The 24,955-nt window shown below is 41.4% G+C and overlaps 1 protein-coding gene across 10 annotated transcripts in view; it reads right to left on the bottom strand.

Annotated features, from left to right (window-relative positions):
- Enox1 (ecto-NOX disulfide-thiol exchanger 1) overlaps nt 1-24,955 on the bottom strand; it is a 589,822-nt gene that overhangs the window by 66,127 nt on the left and 498,740 nt on the right. For all 10 annotated transcript variants that reach the window (XM_029556969.1, XM_029556966.1, XM_029556974.1 and 7 more), the window contains one exon: nt 22,746-22,930. In XM_029556969.1, the coding sequence (XP_029412829.1) occupies nt 22,746-22,930 (185 nt within the window). The remainder of the gene's footprint in view (nt 1-22,745; nt 22,931-24,955) is intronic.

Below are 24,955 nucleotides of genomic sequence, written 5' to 3'. Positions count from 1 at the left end.
TTTTTTTTTTTTTTTTTTTTTTTTTTTTTTTTTTTTTTTTTTTTTTGGTGCCTTCCATGGTGAAAGGAGCGAGCACCTTTTCTAAATTTAGGCTGGTAGATTAGGTGACCTCATGACTCAAATGGAGTGCTACTGATAGTGACCAACTGACCCACTGACTTCCCCTTCTCTCTCCTCTCCCTCTTGCCTTTGCTTCAGAATTCCCCAAGTGCTTAGCCCTACATTCCATTCTAAAACAGTCTGCTTGGATCTATTCCTTTATTCCTTCAATCAATTCTGGACTTCTTACTGGGCTGGATAATATGGAAGCTACAGGAGTAAAAACCTTAAGGATCCTGCCTTCAAATGCTTGGTCATGAGGATCTAATATAAACACTAAGTAATTTGGGGCCAAACAGTATACTCTGGAAATGGTTACAGCCAGTGTCCTTCACAGAGGAATTCAGAAGGTTTTAGGGGATTACATTTGAGGTCAGGAGAGCTGACTTGGAGGATCTATTGTGAATCACTTGCCCCACTTATTAGGAACCAGCCACCCAATCTTTGAATCTATGGAGCATCATCAATTTAAATTCAACATGTTTAGTCCTTTTGACTCAGTTTAAATAAAAGTTATTCCATGTTTGCAACTTTGCTATAAGTCAGATCCTCAATCACTGTGGCATGCTTTGAAGGCCAGTGGAACATCACTTAAAGAAACCAGGCCAGAAGCTTCCAGAGGGAATTTCTACCAAAGGTGGGTGTGACTGGATGGTCCACTGCAGCAGCACTTGGAAGAGCTGGTCTCCATAGCAATGGCTGTATCCATCCAGCCTGTGTTTGTGTACCTTGTCTCTAACCTGATTTCCCCAATTATTTCAGCCTTAACACCACTTCACTGGGGTCAATGCTGTCAGCTTCATGTCGTGCTGAAGTCCTAAGATGGGAGCACACACACCCTTCTAACCCTTTTCTTCTAGAGTGACTCTTTACCCAGATACACCTTCTTGGGCCCTCCATACCCTCCACCTCTTCATCTTCTTTTGGTTTTCATTGACTTTAGCCCGTTGAGAATGTCAGCTTCAGGCCCTGCTGAGGGAGGTCAGTCCATCTGAGCCTATTTTACTTCTAACCCTAAGAATCCTGAGCCAATCCCTATTTATGAAGGAAAGTTGAGATTTACAAATCAAGTACAAATGATCACAACTTAGAAGCAAGGCTTTGCCCACAGGCAAGTGCATGGAATGGTGTTTCTGACAAAGAGAAATCCAGCTCAAAGGAAAGATCAGCACTTAATACTCAGTACCTGCAGAACAGGATGCAATGCATTTTCTCATTGCAGGAGGCTGTAAGACTACTCAAGATCTATTCTAGTTGGAAATGTCATCTGCTTCCACCTGGAGATGAAAATGCACTTCAATTTATGTCAGGTATAAGGGGAACCAAGCCTGTGGCCCTGCATATCAATCTGGGCATCTCCCTTTCTCTGCCTCGGGCAGGCATGGTAACCCCTGGGGGAGGGACATCTCTTGGAGAGAACTCCTCATTTAGATGACTGATAACTGGAATGCTGGATCATAGAAATGAAATTGTGTTCAGAGCTAATATCCTATTACACCAGGCTATACATATTTAATTCCTTGGGTCTTTCCTCATAAATCAATTCCTCCAGGCCCTTAATCTCATCAATATCTTTTCTGATATTGAATTTTAAATGCCATTCTCATTGCTAGGCAGAAAGGCAATCGCTTGTACTTGATGGGATCAGGCTTCATTTAAAGCCCAGGGACGCCTGGAGCATGGTCCTGTCCCTTGACCCTGCTGTTAAGACCCTAATGCCAATCAAGCTGAACAGCCCACTCTGCAGGCCTGCCAGGGCTCAGCCTCTGAGAGGTCAAGACCATGAACCTGGGGGCAAGCCTACTGGTACGCTGGCTGCTTGGGACAAGCACAGAAATGAGTGAAAAGGCAGAAATGGTATTTTCAAGGGTCTGAGTCTTCATGGGGAGGGTATATCCAAAACAAAGGATCTGCCTACTCCCAAGGGTAGCATGCTGGCAGGGATTTTGATCCCTTGGTCTGAACAAGGGCCTGGACTGAAAAATGGAATGTGTATATTAAGAGAGGTCTTCTAAGATGGTCAAGGCAGGAGGAAGAGAAGAGGGAAGAGCCCCAGAAAATACGACCTCTGAGCTGAAATATTCTAGGTTCCCTAGCTTTGGCCTTCTGTGAAACAGAATTTCCCTTGCTATAGACAAAGGGTATTTGGGGGAATCCAAGTATCCTTTGAGCCAAGCAAAATTTTGGGAGGCAGGGGTAATTTTTGCCGTATTTGTAAGCCATAGAGAGATTGAGAAAAGACAGGAAGTCACTTAAATGCAGGTCTGAGATCTGAGGATCTAAGCCTGCAGAAAGTGGTAGGGGTTCCCAAAACTCAAGACCTGGAAGTTATCTGCCTGAGAGGCAGGAGTTAGGTATAGTGCTACCAAATTTTAAAACAATAAGAAACTAGTCAAAGGTCCATTTATTGTCACAATACACTAGCAAATCTATGCAAAATAACCCAAAATATTTTTTATTTTAACTTTTTATGTGTATGAGTGTTATACCTGCATGTATGTAAGTGTACCTTTGTTGTGCAGCGCCCGAGGAGTTCAGAAGGGGGCATCAGATCCCCTAGAACTGGAGTTATAGATGGTTGTTAGCTGCTGTGTAGGTGCTGGGATTTGAATCTGGGTCCTCTGTAAGAACAGCCAGTTGTTCTTATCCACTAAGCCATCTGTCCAGTCCCTTACAAAAATCTTTTTATCTAAATGCTATATAACTACTTGTTGAAAATTTGTAATACATACTTAATTTTCAAATTATTATATTCCATTATTTGCCATTTCACAAAGATATTTGTGTTGTAGCTGATGTGCCCCATCCCAAATCCTTTCCCAGGCCCACTCACACACACAGGCACACACAGAAGGATTTGGCTACATCAATTTTGAAGATTTATTTATATTTATTATTTTAGTGTGTGTGTGTATGTGTGTGTATGTGTGCACCTGCCTGCATGAGTTTATGTATGTAGGAATATATGTGTGTGGGAGCCTATAAAGGCCAGAAGAGGGTGTTGGGAACTGGACCCAGGCTCTACAAGAGCAGTAAACCCCCTTAATCAGTGAACCATCCATCTCTCCAGCTCTAATTTTGATTTAGAATCATTTGCACTTGCTTAGGACACAGTGTTGCCAACCTTAACATACCACATATATTCTGTGTTTCAACAGTAGATTCCAAATAAACAATGACAGCAGGGTTACTGCAAAGACTGAGCTACATCCAATCTCTCCACAGGACCACTTCAAGAATCTTTGCTTAAAATTTAAAAGTAAGATAAAGAAGCACGAAATTGCGTTTGTTTTGGGATGGGAAGTGTGAGTTTTAATTCCTATGTGAAACATTTTTATTGGATTTTGATATTTTAAAAATTGAAATTCCTTTTAGATTGCTTGCCTTAAAACTAAAAGATAGCTCAAAATGGTGGATCCATGGCATATTTAGTGGTTGCCTAAACACATACAAGTGTCTTCTGCATTAAGTTTTATGAGTGTCAACTTTTACTCAGGGGATAATGATTTATGTGCAGTATTGCATTAATTGTTAAAGAGGATCAAGTTCAAACTGTTTGGTGGGTTAAAGAAAACTTTAGAATTTCTGCTGTCTTTTTCCATTCGTTGTACTTTATCTTGTTTTTATGGGCACAAATATGTACGGAGTTTAATATTAAAAAACCTTGAGCCCACACATTTTTCTTGGCCATTATTATTGTCAGTTTCAGTTCATGATTATCATTGAAAACAATGTCATTTACAGAGGTGAATGCTTACAAGCAATCTATTCTTAGCGTTAAAAGTACCAGGTGCATGTCTACTGCCCACTGGGGGACAGTCCACCCCTCTAAGAGTCAGACCATGACTTGGCCTATTGGGCTGGGAGAGGGTGGGAACGGTTTCATACGCTGTGGTTTTAAAGACCATTTCATCTGCTTGAATATGCCCCTGGGTGGAGCTTATATGAAAGACAGCTCATTCTTGGCATTCATATAACCCACTGGAATCATTAGTCATGGTATTCTATGACAAGCAACTGTATTCTGAAGAGAAATATAGCTTAAGGTTGACAAAAAGGCAAATAAGCCACATGTCAGCATTTCAAGGGAATTTGCTGTACAGCCTTGAATAAGCCACTTTGCAGCTCTGATCTTCTCTTTTTTGCTCATCTTTCTACCCTCAAAACTGCCTCCTGAGGAATGATGTATCATTGCATAGCAGCAGACCAATTAATTTCTTGAAAACTGAACATAGAAAAAAACAAATGCAAAAGTGATCCAGAAGGCTCTAAAACACATCTTCTCTTTTTCAGGTGATTTCTCTTCATCATGTAATTTGCAGGGTTATCTCCACTTCCTGTTTTTGACTTTCTTCACATGTTAAATAAACAACACTTACCAGTGGGATATTGTGAGAATAAGAACACCCACTAAGTAATGTGAGGTTCCTTGAACAGCTGAAGTTTCTGAGTGAAATGAAAACTCTGTCATCTTCCTCTGTAAAAATGGCAATGTCTGATCCAGCAAGGTCAAGTGGCTTTTGACTCACATAAGTGGGCAGTACTGGAGGTTGAAGATTGATATTCACAGGGAAAGGTCTGTTGTCTGCTCCACCCTAGCCATGCTGGCTGCCCTCCTTCAGCTGATTTTCAAAATACAGACCAGCCAACTCAACATGAATTAACACCATTCATACAATTATAAGAGGTGGTGTTGGAGGCCTGATTGACTAGCAGTACTGTTCTCTCCATGGCCTTCACTGGCAATTCTGCTACAATTGCTAATTCAATTTGCTGGAGTTTATTTATTCTTATCAGGTTTTTTTTTTTTTTTTTTTTTTTGCAATTATATGAGTGGGTGATAACCCTAGCCTCTGGACACATGTACAGAAATTTAAGACATTAACCTGCTTTCCAGTCAGGTTGGCCCATTTCCTTCAAACAAACAAGCACCTGATTGAACAGATGGGTCTTGCAATGTGCCCCAAAGGCCAACAGAGACTTGTTATTTCTTTGTAGCATTTCTACCCAGTTATGGTGGAAGATGACAGCTAGAAAACCCTACATAGGTGAAGTGAGACCCAAATCCTGTGACCTCTTTCGGAGTGGTCTAGGTCTCACACAGTTTAGCCATCGGGGAGCCAGCCCACAGTTCATTCTTGCATCATCTGCAGTAGATATTAGCATCATTACTGGCCTTTCCAGTACATTAGGACACCAGATTTTTACTTAATTGGCCCAGAGCAGGCACATGTGTGTGAGTCTTGAGAGCTTTTAGTCCAGTGCTCTCTCTATTCTTGGGATTAAATTTCTGGCCTTGTATATGCTATGCAAGCACTAACACTGATTTCCAGACTTAAAAAACAAACAAACAAACTTTGTATTTTGAGACAAGGTGTTGTTAAATTGCCCAGGTTAGCTTTGAACTTGCTTTATAGCCCAAGAAGGCCCAGGAGATAACAGACCCCAATCTGCCATTTTGAATCCATAGATGGTTTTAAATAAGCATCATAGACAGGTATGTTCCCTTCTCATAGAGGAAGTGGAAGAAGAAATCTGCTAATTTCCCTAAAACTTCCCCATTATTTTAACATATTTAGGCCAATTTGGAATGCTAGTTTAGCAGTCTGATCTAGAACCTAACATCTCCAAGTTTCGACTGTTCTTCCCAGGTCAGGTGAGAGCAACAAGCAGACAGAACAGTTTCCTTGAGAGGCTTTTACCCATCTGAAGCTGAGCCTATTGCAGCTGCTGAGCCTCTGGACTGTTCCAAATTTGCTCTGCTTTAAAATGCAGATTTTTTTTTTTTTTAATGAGACAGGGTCTCACTAAGTAGCCCATGCTTAGTTTTGCCTCCCTTCAGACCAGCGTGGCCTCAACGTGAGATCTTCCTGCCTCAGTCTCTGATCATTACCACTCCTAAATGAATGATAGACAGGAGAAATAATGGCAGTGGCGGCAGTAGCAGCAACAGAAAACCTCAACAGATACGGCCATTATAAGTATATTCATAAATGACATTGCTTGGGACTCCTTCCCACTTTTTACAGCCCTCCTAGCTGGTAGCTGGTACCAAGCATACCAGCCTTATGATCAAGATGAGAAGATTTTTTTTTTCTTTAAATGTATGTTCTTTGAACTGAAACTTGTCCTTGGATGGTTGTAGGACTTAGCCCTAAAGCAATCTGTGTTTCTTGCTGGGATAGAAAATTTAACCTACTAACTCGATTTTAAAAAAATTTGATCAGTCAGCTGGGTGTGGTGGCCCACACCTATAGTCCCAGCACTTGGGAGACAGAGGCAGGTGGATCTCTGTGAGTTCAAGGCCAGCCTGGTCTACATAGTGAGTTCCAGGACAGCTGGGGCTATAGGGAGACCCTGCTTCAAAAAGACAAAAACAAAAAAAATGCAGTCAGACTTTGAATTTCCTCCAATTCAATATTAATAAGGTTCTTTTTCCTGTGGAAGTTTGTCTACATCATCTAAATTTAAAAACGTGCCATGAAGGGACTGCTGTTCTTACACCTTCCACCTCTGTTGATCTCTGGCTAGAACGTTGTTTTCATTTTTAATATTGTTTACTAGGTTGTAAGTTTTCCTTGATCAATATCCCCATTTTTTCTATTTTATTAATCTTTCAAATAGTACTTGGCCTTGCCAATCTTCTCTCATACATTGTAGCAACTTTTACCTTTATTCTTCATGTTTCTTCCTTTTTAACAAGAGTTACATTTTCCTTCACTGTTTCTAGTTTTTGTTCTAAAAACACATTTAAACCTTTTTTTTCCTCTAAATTGTCTTAAATGTCTCCCACAAGTTCTGATTCATTGAATATTCGTTATTAATGACCTCTAAGCATTTTAAAGTTACAGTTCTAATTTTTTGATTTTGATCCATGAATTCAGGTGCATGCTTTAACTTTCCAAATATATAAGACATATGAAAGTCCTCTTTTTGGTTTTAATTTCTTCCAACTTTGTTGTGGTCAGAAAGTATGAGTGATAATTCCTTTGGAATTTGTTGAGATTTCTTTTCAGGCCTCATTCAGGATCCATTTCTGTAAATACTCCAGGTAAAAAGTACACAGTTCCGTACATGTCCTGCAGATCAAGCTTGTGGTGGGGTGCTATGGACACACGTGGGCAGTCATAGCAACAGGAACTAGGAAAGCAGAGGTGCTCAAAGAAGTGTTGTTTTCCCCAGTGTCTTCAAGCATCGTTCACCTTAAGACTGGATTTGGCACGTTCCCCACTGTCCTTTACTTCTCCATTTGTAATGAGCCCTTGATTTAAATATTAGCAAAAAAAATTAGGAAGAAGTTTTAAGCACTGTATTGTCTACTTTGGAGGCATCTCAACTGTTCTTCCCAAGCCTTGAGTCTTTGATATGCATGGTCCAAATTTAAAATGGCACCTCCCAGAAATCTTAAGTTTCCTGAAGCATTTGGATGGTGGAATGATCTTTGTTGGGACAGGGATGTTTGTGGTCACACAGAGATATATGTTGCATCCACGCAGATACCATGGCCTATGTATGTTCTAAGCCACAGCCACTGCTGAGAGCTGCACAGCATCACTGGCGGTGCTGGAGGGGGCACCCAGCAAGCTTCCCAGCATTTCACCCCAGCAGAGTGTTACTGGTCTGAGGACAGGATTACTCTCTGAAGTGGACATCCCAGGAATTCAGTACTACTCAAGTCTTGAGACGAGGAGGATGTCTGAGGTTGGCATGGGGATGAGTGGGGAAAGTAGCAGAGAATGACCAAGGAAATTGGCCTTGGGTGTTCAGTTCCTGAGGCTAAAGGTTTACTGATTGAACTTTGTTACTTTGCCCATTCATTTATTCAAACAGCAGTTTGATGTGAGATGCTACGTGAGAAAAAGATGACTAGTGTTAGGTATCAGAATCCATTTCATTTCCATTTAATATCAGAAGTAGGCAAGGCATTAATATCTAAAAAATGGAGAAAAACAAGAGCCCTTGTGTCTCAACACAGAGTTGGATATAAACAAATGTAAAAGGAGAAGATTCCCATCATACAGATGAACAGGGGAGGGGGACAATAAGGATCGGAAGGCAGGAATCAGGGGCAGTGAGTGGCAAGGGTTAGGCCAGTGACTTCAGCTCTCTCGGTTTGTTTTCAATGATGCAGTAAGTGGGCTGGATCTGGAGCTCACTAATGCTCCTCTCTGTTTGAACATTTTGGATGTTGCAGTACCCTTGCTCTAGCAATAATGGTTTAAAAACATCTCAGGCTGATGAGATGGCTCAGCAGTAAAAGTGCTTGTCACAAAAGCCTGCTGACCTGAGTTCAATTCCCAGAAGCCATGGTGGAAGGAAATGACTGAGTCCTGAATGTTGTTTTCTAAACGCCATATGTTTTGAGTGCACACATGTACGTACACACACACACACACACACACACACACAATTTTTTTTTTTTAAAGTCTACTTCAAATTTTAAATCTAAAGCAAAATTCCCATTACCACCACAATTCTACTTTGTTAAATTTTCCTTGGGGGCTGTGGGTGGGCTATGTAGCCAAAGATATGTTATTGATTAGTTTCCCAGGAGAAATGCCCAGCAAACTGTGGACTTTAAAATCAATCATGACCTGCAAAGTAGGTTAAAAAGCCCAGCCTCATCATGGAGGAACCGAGAGTAAGAAAAGAGGTCAAACTTGGAAATTCTTATGTCGTCTAGCAAGTCTCTGAAACCAAACTGGGTTTAGGTTACCAGATGGAATACCCACGTTTTTCCTTCTCCTCAAATGATAAACAGGAAGATAAGTGAAGAGAAAATTATATTGTAAAGAGAAATTCACAGGATAGCTCTTTCACGCAGTGTATAGTTAGACTATCCTAAGACCTTCCTGACATAAACTGTTAGTAGTAGTGAGGAAATGTAAATCATAAGAAAAAGCTATAAATGGTAGAGAAAAAGACAGGATACATAGAGAATGGGTGAAGGATGATGCTGGGGTATAGCATTTGTGTTTACATGTTTGGAAAAGTGTAACAGTGTCTCAGTAAATGATTCACTCAGGATGAAATGTAAATCATGGTGGTACACACATCTGACACTGTAAACGAGAATGCCATTGCTAGCCAGTGAAATTCACTCAGACTGAACACCTGAGTGACATTTGTCCTTGAATAAAGAAGAGTGGTGATAGATCTAAGAAATGGACTGTGGGTATATGGTGTGGTGTGGGGTGTGTGTGTAGAATGAATTAAGAGAACAGAAGAAGAAAATAAACCTCTGAAAAGCCATAGCATTGGCCTTTCAGTTATAAGCACAACTGTAATACTCCTATCTTGGAAATCTATGACAAAAAATTAAACATACTTTCATGTTTACTATTTTCCCCAGGACTTTTTTTTTTTTTTGGCTATTTGATAAAATTATCTCCTGTGCATGTGTGTGGAAGTGAGAGAGGGGAGGGGAAGGGAGAAAGAGAGATGGGAAAAGTGAAGAGGGAGACAGAGGGGGGAGGGGAGGAGGGAGGAGGAGAAGGAAAGGAGAAGGAAGAGGAGGAGGGGGAGGAGGAAGAAGAGGAGGAGAGGGAGGAAGATGAGGAGAGAAGCTAGAGAGGAAAATGCCAAACTGAAGAGGGAGTCTGCAGATAAGAACTTCATGATGCTGGTGTTCTCACTGATCAACTGAGCAAAGTGGGTGGTCTATAAAGTAAGGATCAGATTGGGCAGTAACTCTGTTTAAGTTTCCCTTGATGACTATTCAGGGTGCTTTGTTAAACAGAGGAGAAAACATAGTCTTTAAGTAACCATCTAACATCTTGTAATTGAATTCCCAATTCTATCCCTTGGCTACAGTTGCAGAAACTTCAGCTGACTAAGTTTGGCTATCCCATTGGTCAATATTTCAGCAGGATTAACATATTCTTTTACGTACATGAAGAAGACGACTTTAGAAGGGGAAAGGCAGATGTTAACTAATTTTATTTGGGCAGTGACACTATAAACAATTTTTGTTTTCTTTTTATATGCATCTTTATATTTCTAAGTTTTTTTCATTGAACATATATTTTTGTACAAAATGGAAAAATAAAAGAGGACAAACCTAGACCCAGGAAACTCCAGCTCCTATCTATATTTTCCCTCCTCCACACATTCTCCTACTCAAAGACTTCTCTGACTCCTCTTCCTCTTTACTTCTACATTTCTCCCTGTCTTCTTTTGTGATCAGAAGGAAACTGGACAGTTGCAATCCTCCTGTTGTCTCTCCTAGCCAGCTGCACAGAGAAAGCCTGGAGCTTGATGCCCTCCCAACTGCATCCCAGTTCTGGAGGTGAGTGACAGCATCAGATTGACTGGGGGTGGGACACCTGCTATATGTAGGCAGCCGTAGTGCCAGCAGGCTCAGGGCTTTATGGTGAGTGAGTGGGGGCTGCTGTGCATTGGCAGACAATGAAGAACTGAAGTCAAGGCCAGACCATAAGGATTCATTTTAGCATCTGTGGCTGGAAGGAGAGAGAGATGGAGATGGTCAGAGGAGAATGCTAGAATGTGCCTGTGGCTAAGGTCCATTTTGATTGACTCCATTTGAGAAAAGATCCTTTTCACTATAAATGTGGTACTAATAGCACAATACTGATTATAAGTCAGGAGGCAATTTCCAAAAGAGGAAGTGAAAGGGAAGGTCACTCAAAGGTCACCTACACTGCCTGCAGAGTTGGACAACCAGTTCCTGTATCTTGGCAATAGCTGCAAAGCTACAGGACAGCTGGGATTCCTCACTGCAGAACTTAGAAAAGGCCACAAAATGAAAACGATTCTAATGGTCTGCAGGGCAATGCCATTATTTCTACCCATGGCTTCTCCATTGATTCATCCGTTGGCCTCATTATTTTCAGAAGGGATGATTACTAATGAGGATGTATTTGATAACCAGATTAATTAATGATAGCGCAGAGCAACCAATGATGAGATGAAGCCTCCCATAGTTAAGCTTCATTAGGGCTTCTCTTTCCCTTTCCAGAAGCGATTTATTTTTGTAGTTCAAATTTAATAAATAAAGGCTGCATATATGTTGTTTTCCTTTTGCTAGCTCTTACTCTGCTAAAGCAAAGACCAAATTGGAGGCTTTGACCTAGAAGCAGAAAACAGGTTGATAGGGTTCTCATAATCCCCAAGCACCCAGACTAGAATGCTCCACCAGCTTCTGCTGCTATGTTGACTGCAGTTCTGAGGCACTGCTACTCAAAGTGAGAGGTTCACAGAGAGGACAGGGGCTATGGTCAGAGAGACCTGGGCTAGAGCTGCCATATTGCTCGGTGACCTTGTGTGTTGGGCCCATCACTTATACCTCTAGGTCTTGGTTTCTTGCCTATCTTTCTGGACTTGGGCTCCTGAGATGGAGTAAAATGACAGAAAGGGACTTTGGAGAGGTGACTAGAGGGAGCAGACTTCTTGGAAGTGGAGCTGCAAAAACAGCACAGGCTACAGAGGGTCAGGGGACTTGGCCTAGGACTTGCCTAGACTTAACTCTGTGAATCCTGAGTCCTCTTCATACATGCTATCGCATATTATGACAACAAAGCGTCAGTGAGGTTGGCCACTCACCAGGTGGAGAACCCGAGGCTCAGACAGCCCCACATTCCCAAGCAGGACAGAAGACAGTGAGAGGATACCGCCTCTGCTGTCCACTCAGTGCCTTCGTCTTCTCCATGCCCAGTGATGTGGCACAGAGCTCATTTGTCTCTTCCCTCTTCTTATGACCCCTGTCTTGGGAAGATAGCAAGATGCCCAGTGGCCCATCCTTGCCAGAAATTGCTAAGAAAACTCCAAGGAGATGTCCTCTCTGCTATCTTCAGGTAATCTTTGTCCAGCATCCATAGTCCAACAGGAAAGTGTTATGAAAATGCTCAAATTAGATGTCAGATATCAGGTGAGATCATTCCACACAGGCAGGACTTGGTAATGCAAAGTCCTGGGCCAAGACTAGAGAACTGGTTTATATTTCTGGTTCCAAATGGAGCTAACAATCTCTTCAAGAGTTTCGTTCTAAAGTAAGATACCTCCTCCTTCAGATGCATGGGAGAAGGCCATGTGCAAATGTCAGGAAACACACCGGCTGCTATCAGACACTCCACAAATGACCTTGAGGTGACTGATGACCTTCCATCATGTGGACTACTATTATAATGCACCATGCCAAGGTAAGGGGCAGCAGAATGGGAAGAAAATGAAATGACAAATTCTGAGGTAGTCAAATGAGAAGAAAGAAAGACCATGGTTGACTCAAAGCTGGGAGGCTCCGGTGAAGCCCTTTAAAGGCACACCTGAGAGATGCCTGTATTTATGATGTTTTCTGATTTGAATAAAATGCCAGTGACTTTTAATATGAGAGTGGGAAATGCCTTGAGAATAATTTTCAATGCAGAAAGAAAGGATCCACGTCTGGGTAGTTGAAATAGAATTGGATGAGCACAGGACAATCTCTGCAAAGACTTCAGGTTTTTAATGTGTGTGACTATCTATTTATATGCACATATATTTTTGAACCTTTGAAAGATGAAGGCTTTACAACTTTTAAAAGAGGTCCTTTTCTCTACATTGTCATAAGATGTCCTTGCCTTGTTCAGTACTCAATTTTCTCCTTTACTGATTTCATGTATCAAAAGCATTATGAAAATATTGTTTAAAGGCTTCTTCCTGATCATTATGTATATGTTGCTACTTTCTTACAACTGGACATCTTGAGGCTCACAAACTCTCCTTAGGAGGTAGATTTTGTGATATATTACAACTTAAATTCCAGTGTAATCCATCTTTAGTTTTTGTCCATATCCAACACCTACTCTCTAGCTACTTCATAAATATCAAGATATAGTTTATCACTCTAAAATTTGAATTTCTTCTTTTAACTTTATTTTTTTTAATATTTTATTATTTTATGTGTATGAGTGTATTGGTATATTGCCTGCATGTATGTAAGTGCACCTGTGCTGTGCAATGTCCATAGAGCTCAAAGGAGGATGTCAGAGCCCCTGGAAATGGAGTTCCAGATGGTTGTTAGCTGCCATGTGGGTGCTGGGTACTGAACCCGGGTCCTCCTCAAGAGCAGCCAGTGTTCTTAACTGCTGAGGCATCTCTCAAGTCCCCAGCATTTCTTCTTTTAGAGGGATTTCTCCTGTTCTTTTTTCTTGTTCGTCCATGTTTGTACCAGTTTTCTTGATTAAAAAGAAATAACAGTAGAGAGAAAGAAATATTTGCTCTTCTCAAGGCATCTTCCACTATTTCTGCGTGCCCCCACCCCATCTGGACCATCCTGAACTCTTCAACTCTGCACAGCACTGGAACTTATGTTTCTCTAGATCATCAGATTTTTTTCTGCATCATGACCCCAGCTCCCTACCTCCTCTGTTCTAAGACCAGAAAATAGAAAGAGTGGCTACCAGAGGTTGGCCAGTTCTCTGTATTCTGTATTCCATCCTCTTCTGGTCAACTTTTTTAAAACATTTGTTTTCTTTTGTCTCTAAAAACCCTTCTAATTTGTGCATTTGCCTTTGAACTTGAGCCTCTACTTGCTGCTCAAGTTCATTATTTTTCCTCTTAGACATTCATAAAACTTGCTTGCTGCTCTTCCTTCCCCCATAAGCTTCTGAATTGTGAGGTCAGTTTTCAGAACTCTATCTGCCTGCCCTTCATCCTGGTCACATGCTAGCTGAGAATTCATTCAGGGCCTTAAAAAGCCCTTGAAACAGGCTCTTAGTCAAGATAACAGATGCAGAGTTTGTATGTGTGTTCCTTTCCACCAGAGACTCAACTTAGGTGTCTATTAATGAATAAATTTGTAAGAGCAAAGAAAACAGAAAGAATTCTAGAAAATCATTGTATATGGTAGATGCTGGCACTTGTGGGAACCCCAATCTCTCCTTAAGACGAAGTGTGTGCGTGACAAGCCCTAAGTTAAGTAGTGTACGAAAAGGAGCCCTGATTATAAAGCAATGGGAAAATCCACACAGCCTCCCAGAAAAGCAAACCATCCCCTTCCTTCTAAATGTGAATGGATGGCCAATTATCACCTTGCTTGTAACAAGTCTAGACCTGAAGCCAAAACACACACACAGAATCCTAAACAACCGGTGCTGGAATTAGTAGAAATAATTTAGGACCAAAAAGAATTTTAAAATTCTAATTAGTATTCTCAGAAAAAGTTGAGAAGAATTTCAGCCATAAGATAACAAAGTAAACTTTCAGAAATAAAATACGGTTACCGAGTCGAAAGCGCAACAGAATGGATGAAGAATAAAGTTAAAAGACTAGAGAAAAGATAAAAAGTGACACCTAAGTAGGTCTGTCTGACTGGTAATAACTAGCCACAAAAGTGGAAAGTGATCAAGAGAAGCAGACATTTCCATTAAAAGCAAGCTTCTACATCCACGGCAACACTCTGTGCTCCTGTCTGTGGATGTTTGTCACCTGGCTTTCTAGAGCAAGCCTTTGCAAAAAATTAGTTTTACAAAGAAATGATCTTTCCCCTGTTTTTTCTAAACATGAAAACACTAACATCCTTACCATAGCCACAAATATGTAACCACAGTCAACATTCTTACCACAGCCACCAACAGCCAGCCAGCATTCTTACCAGATAACATTCTCACCAAGACAGCACCCCCTCCACAGACAGCACTCCCTCCACAGACAGCATTCTCACCACAGTCACCATCAGTACCATAACCACCAATACAATCAATCAAAGGCAACATTCTCACCACAACCAGCATCACTGTAACAGTCACCTTCAGTACCACAGATACCAGTACAACAACAGACAGCATTATTTCCACAGTCAGCATCATCACAATGGCCTCTAACATCACCACAGCTACCTTAGTGCCACACCACCGCCACCATCATAGTCCCCTTTACATCCACAGCTGCCATCATCATCACCCCATATCTGCTGTCATTATTATGCCTTGGTTTTAACATACACACAGACTTCATTGTACATGAATTAGGAGGCAGATATACGACAAGCTTTTCTCTATATCCACAAAAAAGTACTTACTAAGTAACTGAGTAGTTTAAGCAAGATTGTAGAAGATAGGTTTAACTTCAAGTGATTGCTGATGTTCTAGCTTCAAGATGCTCATATTTATTCCATAATATGTGTCCCAAAGTCCAACTCCTGCCCAACATTTAGCAAAACTAACTTGGATTAATCTTACTTTATTGAAAACTCTGTATCTGAATAAAGCAGTATATTTATCTATGTGCCATAATAAATACAGAAAATCATAATGGTATGTTTGCTTTGGTCATAAAATTAAAAATATCACTTGATTTTTTTAAGTGGTATTCATAATAGTAAGCCTTCTTTCCCCATATTTTTCTTGATCTTCCCTCGCTTAACATTATCAAGACAGCTGAACAGCCCTGGGCATTACTTATGTTGAGCTAGAATATTAGCATTAGCAAGCCATGGCTCTACACAGGCCATGGTTCAATGACCTAAGACAGCTGATCTTCAGTCTAGCTTCGCTAATACTATTAAAAAGCATCAGCTTAAAGTATTTATGAAGGAGTTCTAACTCATCATCAATCATACATAGTTTTGTGATCAGCAGTTTTAGTGGCATCTTGTTGTTATCTGAATATTTATCAGTCCTCTCAGTATGTCTTTCATAGTCTTCAGTAAAAAAAATGGATTTTTTTAAAACAAAGGGAGTATGAATAAATCACTCAGAAACCTACTATCTGGTAACTCAATTAGAAAACATAAAGGAGAATTTGAAGGCTGATACCCTTCAAGGTTAGATAATGCCAATCTTAGAAGCAATGGATCACTAAAAAAAAAAAAAACCACGGTGCCAGCCGTGGGATAACTTCATAGGAGTTGTTGGTCAGAAAGGTCCCAAAGACCCCCAAAACTACAAAATCTTGTCATTCCTCTTGATTACCATTCAGAACAAGGTGATAAGACCCAATTGCCAAAGATACCACATACCTTGGATGTAAGATATAGAGAAATCAAGAAGGAACTGAGCTGGGCACTTTCTCCCTGCTGGCTTGCATTCATAGTGCCATATGGGGCTATGTAGGCTGATGGGGGAGGGGGTGTGGTTAAAGGCATCAGTGGTCTTAGCCAACAGAGAACTCTATGAACTGTAATACTAACCTTCCAGGCAACATGTGCCCATTGGAGCATTAATGACACAACTGTTTGGGTAATCAACATCAACCACTTCCTGCTTGGATTTGAGGCTCATTCTATAAAAGGGAATCCATGCCTATCACTATAAACCCAGTCCAAAACCTATGACTGAATTGGTACTAGGTCCTGGAGGGAACCTAATATTGTTTAGCTGAATTTACACAACATCAAACCACCTTCAAAATATCTATACTCACAGACAAATGCTACTCTCATCCCCAGAGAAGCTTCTCCTTGCAGTGAAACTTCATGTATACCAAGAACATGGTTATACAAGATGCTGTGACCAAAGGACAGCTAACGGCTCAGCCCTAAACAAGACATTTATACTACCCTCTTAAGGCTTGGGGAACACTGCTGAAGAGTGGTTTAGAAAGAATGCAAGAGTCAGAAGATAGAAGAGCTCTGTAATTCCATCTTCTAAGCATAACACAGCCATGGCAATCATGACCTCACAGCAGCTGTACCTATTGACCCTGGTCTTACACAAGTTGGGTCAGTCAAACACCAGCTATGGATGGGGATGGGGTTCAAAGGGCCGTACCACTTACTGCTGATCTATTGGCAACTAACAGATTCTTGGAGATGGGAAAGCAGAGGATCTAGTTGTATATCTGGTGTTGAACCCACCAGACTCTGATGGCTAGTTCTAAACCCAGGGTCATACAGATGGCCTAGTTAAACTCTATGGAACATCAAAGAAACCAAAATTAATGAATATAGGAAGAAGATTTCTAAGGAAGAAGCAGGGCTGGCAGGGATGGGAGAGAGATATGAGAGGGCAAGGGAAGAAGAAAACCAGAATGCACTATATACATGTACAGAATTTTCAAAGAACAAAATTTATTAACAAAAATACCAAATTTTTAAATTTATGTTTAAGAATATGATATTTTGATCTATCCTCAGGAATGAAAAAAATGCTATTTAAATTTAGGTGTGGATAAACCACAATGAGATACCACTGTCTATTTAGTGGTATAGTGTCTATAGTGTCTAAAAATGACAGAACAAACTGATGGTGCCACATGCTGGCTGACAAGCGTGCAGAACAACTGGAATGCTCCTGCAGTCTCATGGGGATGCACTAGTTATAGAATGGCAGTTTCTTCTTTTGTTTCTTAGTTTGGGTTATTGAATGTTTGTGCATTTTATGCAAAACATCTTAGTCATCTCTATACCCCCTCCCCCATCTGCCCCCTCCTATGTTCCCCTCCACCAGATTTCATGCATTCTGTCATATGTTAAGGTCTACTGAGTCAAGTTTGTATACCCAGATGTCCCTCAGTGCAAGTTCATCCACTGGAGTCTGTTCAGCCTATCTAGAGTCTCTCCCTTAAAGAATATCAACTCTCCCTCACCGAGCAGGAGGAGAAGGAAGGAGAAAGGAAGGGGAGGAGGGGGAGGAGGGGGAAGAGGGGCGCTGAGCAGCCAGAAAGCCAGGAGATGCAACTCTGGAACGAGTGTTCCTCCATAGTCTCTTCTTCAGTTCCTGCCTACAGATTCCTATTCTTGAGTTCCTGCCAATAGTTCCTTGGATAAGGTTTGGGCCTGCAACCCATCTCCCCAGTTCTCTGCTGGGTTTTGTCTAATTGAGTTTGCATGGGTCTTGTGCATGCTGTCACCCTTGCCGTAGGTTCATATGAGCAAATTCCCAGAGGCCTGGAAGACTCTGTTTCTTTATGATCACACACCAACTGTGGATCTTACAATCTTTCCACCCTCTCTTCTACAATGATCCCTGGGTGGGTGAGGTTTAATATAGGAATCTATCCAGGGACATGCTCTCTACATACTGGAAGATTCTTTAAAAGTTCAGCATGCTTTCCATATGACCTAGCCATCCTGCTTGGAGGTATTTATCCAGGTGAAAACGAGAAGTTATGTTTGAATAAAAGGCCTGCAAATGAAGATTTAGAGCAAATTTGTCCATATTTGTCCAAAAATGGAAGCAAGAGAGATATCTATGAACCACTGACTAGATAAACAACTTGTAACTTTTCCTTAGTATAGAATGCCACCCAGCACAAAAGGGAATAGGTTATTTACGAACACGGTAACACAGAGAAACTCAAATGCATGTTAAATGAAAGCAGCTGGACTCAACAGGCTGCATGCTGTAAAATTCTGGAAATGGCAAAACCGTAAAGGTAGAATTTGGCTCAGTGGTTGCTAGAGGTGAGGTTGCCTGTAAAGGGACCCGAGGGAATGGCTATGGAACTGACTGGCATATGACTGCGGTAGTGGTGGTTTACACGACTGTGTGCGCTTGTCAAAAATTCATAGAACTGAATGCCTAAAAATCACAAATTTTACCTTGATGAATCTAATAAACCAACTCAGCAGTCTAAAGAAACACAAGAGCTTACAATGTTCTTTATTTGTACACCTAAAGATACAAATGAAAGTGAAAGAAAATGGCACTAACCTCCCAAACCTCGAAACAGAGAGACACTGACTTAATTGCTGTCTTACGATGTGGTAAAGGGTACCATGTTACCATAGCTACAAGCTATGATTTTTTTTCTGTATGAAACTTCCAATATCATTAAGTTTTGATTCACACGTAGTGTTGAGGTAAACTTAGAAACACCAAGACGAAGTCACCCTAAGGCTTTTTAATTTTGGGAACCTCGCTCCATAATGCTTTCTTCACAAACACATGAGAACGGTGTGCTGTCAGAGAATGTATCAGTAAGACCTTAAAGGAAGAAAAATTAGAAACTTTCTAGTTAAAGACAATTCTAAATGTTGCTACTTTTAAGGCCACTGAAGGCTCTTTATGGGTGTTTTTTTTTTTTTTTTTTGGTTATAGAAACACTTTCTCAAATTGAGATTAATTATAGAAATGATCACATATGTGAGTTGTCATGATTTGGATTTTATATGTCCTCAAAGGACTGATATGCTGAAAGCTGGGCTTGACACTGGAAGGTGGTGGAACCTTTAGGAAGTGGCTGGGTGGAAAGACTTAGGTCTCTGCGAGTGTGCCCTTGAAGGGGACACAGGGACCCTGGCTTCCTATTCTCTCCTCTCTCTGCTTCTAAGAGGTACACAGATCTGTTTCACCACACCCTCCCCACCATGATGCTGTATCTAGCCCAGGCCCAGAAACAACAGATCCATTAGACCCTGCACAGAAACCTCCAAGTTCATAGGCTAAAATGCCCAAGATTCAAGTTGATTTATCTCAGGTACTGTTACAGTGAAGGATAGCAACAGATTGAAAGTAGGTTTTGAAGTCAGGATGATTCTTGGTAGGAGTCAAATTAACAAGTTGTGGTAATTTCTTCTTATATAACAGAATACAATAGAAACGTGAGTCTTAAAAGACGCATACATTTTAAGTATGTGTTGTCACAGCGTAGTCATGCATCTGCCTAACAACCAGTAAAACTTAGCCATTGCAGAGGCCATGGTCTGGGTGCTTCTATGTGCCAAGTATACCACTACGCATGGTATGCTGGACAGCTCTGATCACTCTCTGCCTGGCACTATCATAAAGATTATGATTCATGAATCCAATAGAGCCCACAGCTCCACAGGGACCAAGCTAGTTTTTTGCTCCTGGGCATTGGTACATTCCTCCTATTCAATAGATATTTTCATTAACATGAATCTGTTATAAATTCTTCTGCCATGCCATCCCCTTTATCTGTATATTGAAGTCCTAACCCTCTGTACCACAAAATGTGCAGTTATTTGGAAAAGGGGTCACTGCAAACACAATTAGCTACAGTGAGGTCACACTGGAGTAGGCTGAGCCCTTACTGTTCTATGAGCTTTGCTCTTCTGAAAAGCAGACATCTGGGCATATACACAGGGAATGCCATGTGAAAATGAAATCAGAACAGGGAAATGTGTCTGCAAACCAAGGAAGGCCCCAGTTGACTGCAATCTAGCAGCAAGTGGGAAGAGCAGACTCTACCTCCCAGCTCTAGAGGAACCAGCCTTGCTAACATCTAAATCTTGAACAGGTAGCCCTCAAAATGTGAAACTATATTTCTGTTACTAAAATCAAACCATACTACAAAAACAAATAAAACTTTGTATTAAAGTGCATTTCCTATCAACAAGGAGATTCTGCAAATGAATGAGAAACTCCACCAATACAATCCTTCCCTCAGAGGGTTGAGGATTCCTAACACTGCCTTTTGTGGAATAGATGCATGGCTCATGTCTCAGCGCTGAAACCTCAGCATGTGTCTCTCTGACCGAGCAGCACACTCCTGTACACTTCAATGGGCTTAAAGGTTTTATCTACTTTTAAAGAAATTAGAGACATCTTTTCTGAAGGAAAAGAGGGCCTTGTTGGCTGAGGTATAACAGTAGATTGCAGGCCGTCTGGCAATATAGTCTTTGGGGAAAGGGACAGATTACCATGTTGGCAAGCCCCACCCCAACACCCTTGTTGGGGCATATGGACAACCCTAGGAGCCACACACAGCAGCTGTTACATTGCTTTCCAAGTTCAGGGACCTGAGCAATGACTGCAGTGACATTTTCCCGGCTGGCTCTGACCTCTGAATTTCACTGATTAGTCTAACACACACTGTGAACATCAACCAGTTAGGACTCAGAGCCAAGACTCAAAGATTGTTTTAAAATGGCAAAAGATATTTCAGACATAATTTCTATGACCTGGTCATTAACTAGCTCACTTTCCAGTCTGTATTTTTTTTTTATATCCTTCCTTCTCTATTTTTCCATGTCTGGCTCATGTTTCTATGGTAGTGCCTCCTAATCACTAAAACAGTTTTGTAGGCAACTTCTGCCCCTGATCTAAGAAAGCAGCCAGTATGAATGTGGGAAATTCAGAAAGCTCCCTATTCACTCTACATGTAACTTTCCCACCATCCTAACATCTTTCTGTGGTTTAAACAAAAGCAGTACTTTTTTCAGAAACTATTGGTTGAGGGGCTGGAGAGATGGCTCAGCAGTTAAAAGCACTGGATGCTCTTGTAGAGGGCCTGGGTTTGGCTCTCAGGACCCACATAACAGCTTACAACTGTCTACAGTTCCTGGGGATCTGACACCCTCTTCTGACCTTGGTGGCCATTGCACTACATGGATGTACATACATACATGCAGCAATACATTCATACACATAAAAAAATTACAAAAAAGGAAAACATTGGTTGAATATGTATATTTAAGGGAGTAATTGAAGGACACTTGTATAATGGTGCTTGTTTATGCTCTATTTTTCCCAAGTCAACTCAAAGACCCCCAATGCCCAAAGAGTATCGTATGAACTGAGATTTCAGACACAAATCCATCTACCAGGTTTTGGTTCTATTTCCCTAACTGCCCTCTCTTGGGCTTTCCTCTCTCTCCAACTGACTTCCTATGGCAGGGCTTCCCTTTTCTAACTCTCCACTCACACCTGCCACCTCCTTTCTAATGAGGACACAGATACAACAGAATAGAGCTTTGGATTGAGCATGCCAGGTTGCAGTCTGGCATTCTTCATCAAAAACACAGCAACTTCTCTGTTTCTAAAGCTACGTAGCCCAACTCGGGCTCATCCATTCCTTCAACAATCATTTTGTGTGTGTGTGTGTGTGTGTGTGTGTGTGTGTAAGCATGTGAAGGCCAGATGGTATTATTCCTTAGGCACCATCCACCATGTTTTGTGAGACAGGATCTTGCCCGCCAATTAAGCTAGTCTGGCTGGCTTTGCCCCAGGGACACACCTATCTGTGCCTCCTCAGTACTGGGATTGTAAATGTACCACCACACTCAGCTTTTTCCCATAGGTTCTGGGAACTGAACTCAGGTCTTCATGCCTGCATGGTAAGCACTTAATCAACTCAGCAATCTCTCAGCCCTAACAATCGATTCTTAAACCTGACTACACCATAAGTATAATCTAGAAGTAGAAACACTACATCTTACATTTATACTGATCTTGAAAACAAAAGCAGACAGTTATTGCAAAGACCAGTTGTCATGCTTTGAACTTAAAACTTCTCTGATTATAAAACATTTTGTACAGCCAGCAAGAAACTGCTGACATTGCACAATTAAGGGGCTACATACACTGCATACACTGCATGTAGCACTTTTTGTCGCTAGGTTTGTTTGCTTGCTTGTTTGTTTTTTGAGACAGGGTCTCCTTGTGGCCCCAGCTGTAACTCACTATGTAGGCCAGGCCGGGGCCTTGATCTCACACAGATCCACTTGCCCCTGTCTCCTCTACTGGGATTAAAGGCAGGTGTCACTACACCCCATTTACATGTACCACTTTTTAACCTGCTAAATTCCTGCCCTTTATTTCCTCTCCTCAGGGAGATTTTCTTTAACATATTTCATTAGCTTTACTTTTCTCCAGATTCTGCCTTTCCAGAGCAATTAGTGCTTTCCTTTGATATGGGCTTAGATTTTTGGTCATTCTTTCTCCTTCACCCTTTTCACTTGATGTCATTTCACTCCCACTGAAGTGCACATATTCCCTTCTCTCTCAACAACACATGGCCAGTACCTGCTGCATGCCTTGCATGGTTTGCTGCAGGAACTGCAGCTGCTGGTCCTTGGTGAGGTTCTCTTCTGTTCGGAAGAGCTGTTCTTTCTCCTGCTTCAGCAGCTCCACCTCATTCCTGTAGGCATCCAGTTGCCACCGGAGACTGTCATTCTCTTCTTTAAGAGCATAGGCCTGAGCGGCCAGGGCTGAAGGACAAACACAAAAAGTTCAGGGAGTTACCTTCCTGCCCAGATTCAGCTTGCCTTCGGTGGGAAAGGAAGTCTCAAACTCAGATTCACAGCAGCACAGAAGGCAATCCCAGACGTCTCTGCCTAGGGCTCTGTTTAGTAGCTGGTGTGAATCACTTCTTTAGGAATTTGATTTTGTAGTGCTGGGGGTGTTACCTCTCATGTTAGGCAAATGCTCTGAGCTATACTTCCAGCCCTCTTGTGAACTTTTTAATCTACTCTATTTGTCCTGTCTTATGTTTGAATGCTTTCTGTGAGCACAGGTTTTATCCCTAAAATTTCCGACCTGTAGACCTCTTTCCCAATCCCCGATACCGTCACAGAAGCTGATCTATGGTGTTCAGTGATGAGGATAATCAGAATGCTTGGCAATAGTCACACCTACCATAAGCTGTCCTCTTTCAGGCTGTAGGACTGCTCAGCTCTGTGGAGTGCTGCTTTCTTTCAAATAACTGACTGTTCCCAGGTTGAGGCATACAGCAGTCTCCCGGGGGAGAGAGGAATTGCTATGCACACCACTCCTTCCTGCTCTATTGCTGGGACAAATTGCACAAATTGTTTTCTCTAACTCCTATTAGAATGGCAACCTAGTTCCACCTGCTTCACCAACAGATTAAAATTCTTTTTTTTTTTCCCCTACAAAGCTGAGCTGTTACTCTTCCCTGAAACCTGAAATTCTCAGACTTAATTTGTATCATCTGGCATCTCCTTGCTGAGAAATAAAGGCAGTCTACTCAGGGTCTTACACTCCTCAAGGCTCCAGAACTAGCTAAAACTGAACAACAGAATGTTACAAAATATGGAACAAAAGATGTTTCTTTCTTCATGCTTTGTGGTCTCTGCATTAATAACAATGTCTTGGGTGTGCTGGGCAATCCCACAGTAAGGTCCCCTAGATCAGGGGCTTCTTAGTATAAACTAACCCACTGAGTCTCCCCCTCAGGATACTGATCCCCACTTCTACAGATGAGAGTCATAAGACACAGAGAAGGTAGTTACCTTGTTTGGTCAAGGTAACAGAAACATCTGCAAACCCAGGTGCTAGGTGTGGAATCATTGCCCCCTTGATCACTGTCTATGTCAGTTCATTAAGGTTTCATTATTTTGTTATCGTGGTTGTTGTTATTTTTAGACAGGGTCTCCTTGTAGCTCCAGCTGGCCTGGAACTCACTATGTAGACCATGTTGACCTCAGTCTCAGAGACTGGTTTGCCTGCCTCTGCCTCGAAAGGGTTGGGATTAAAGGTGTGTGCCACCATACCAGGCTGGGGGTTTAGTTCTTAACAACTGTTCAAAAGATGTCTCCCTGTACTCTCTGAATGCTATCCCATTGTTTTTCTCCCCCTATGGAAAAGTCATTCTCCACTTTTGAAAGAGAACAGAAAAGGAAAAAAAAATTTTTTTAAAGTGAAAGTTTGTTATTAGAAAGACCTTCATAGAATTACTTTCTGTCATGTAGGGGTGTGGTATGGAGCCCACGTGCTCATTCCCATGCCCCACCTGCCATTCCCCATGTCCTAGGACCAGACTGAGGTCAGGGACCTGTAGGCTCCACCTGTTCATCACTGCAGCACAGTGATCACAGAGTTTCACTGAGGTGCTCCGAGACCTCAGTAAATTCTCTCTGCAAATATCAAACATTAAATTATGTTAATAATAGCTTTACAGTATCCCACTTTGCAAAATGATAATCTATCTATAGTACACACTGAAATACTAATCAAACAGAACATGCAATTAACCAGAAAACTCCCAGCATCAAACCATTAGGGATCAATTAGTCAACAAGCATTCACTGAATACTTCACTATGCCCAGGTCTGTCTGGGTATCTTAGATCACAAAACAGAACACAGACTATGCCATTTCTCCTAGTTTCTATGGAAATGTAAGGGAAACTGACATATTTAAAAGGAAACTATACATTCAAAGGAAGAAAGAGCAGAATAGTACCTGACACACAGTACCCAATACATGTTCATTGG

This window comes from Nannospalax galili, unplaced genomic scaffold, assembly GCF_000622305.1.
Source record: "Nannospalax galili isolate Female #2095 unplaced genomic scaffold, S.galili_v1.0 scaffold386, whole genome shotgun sequence".
NCBI lineage: Eukaryota > Metazoa > Chordata > Mammalia > Rodentia > Spalacidae > Nannospalax > Nannospalax galili.
This window is presented reverse-complemented; position numbering and strand designations above follow the sequence as displayed.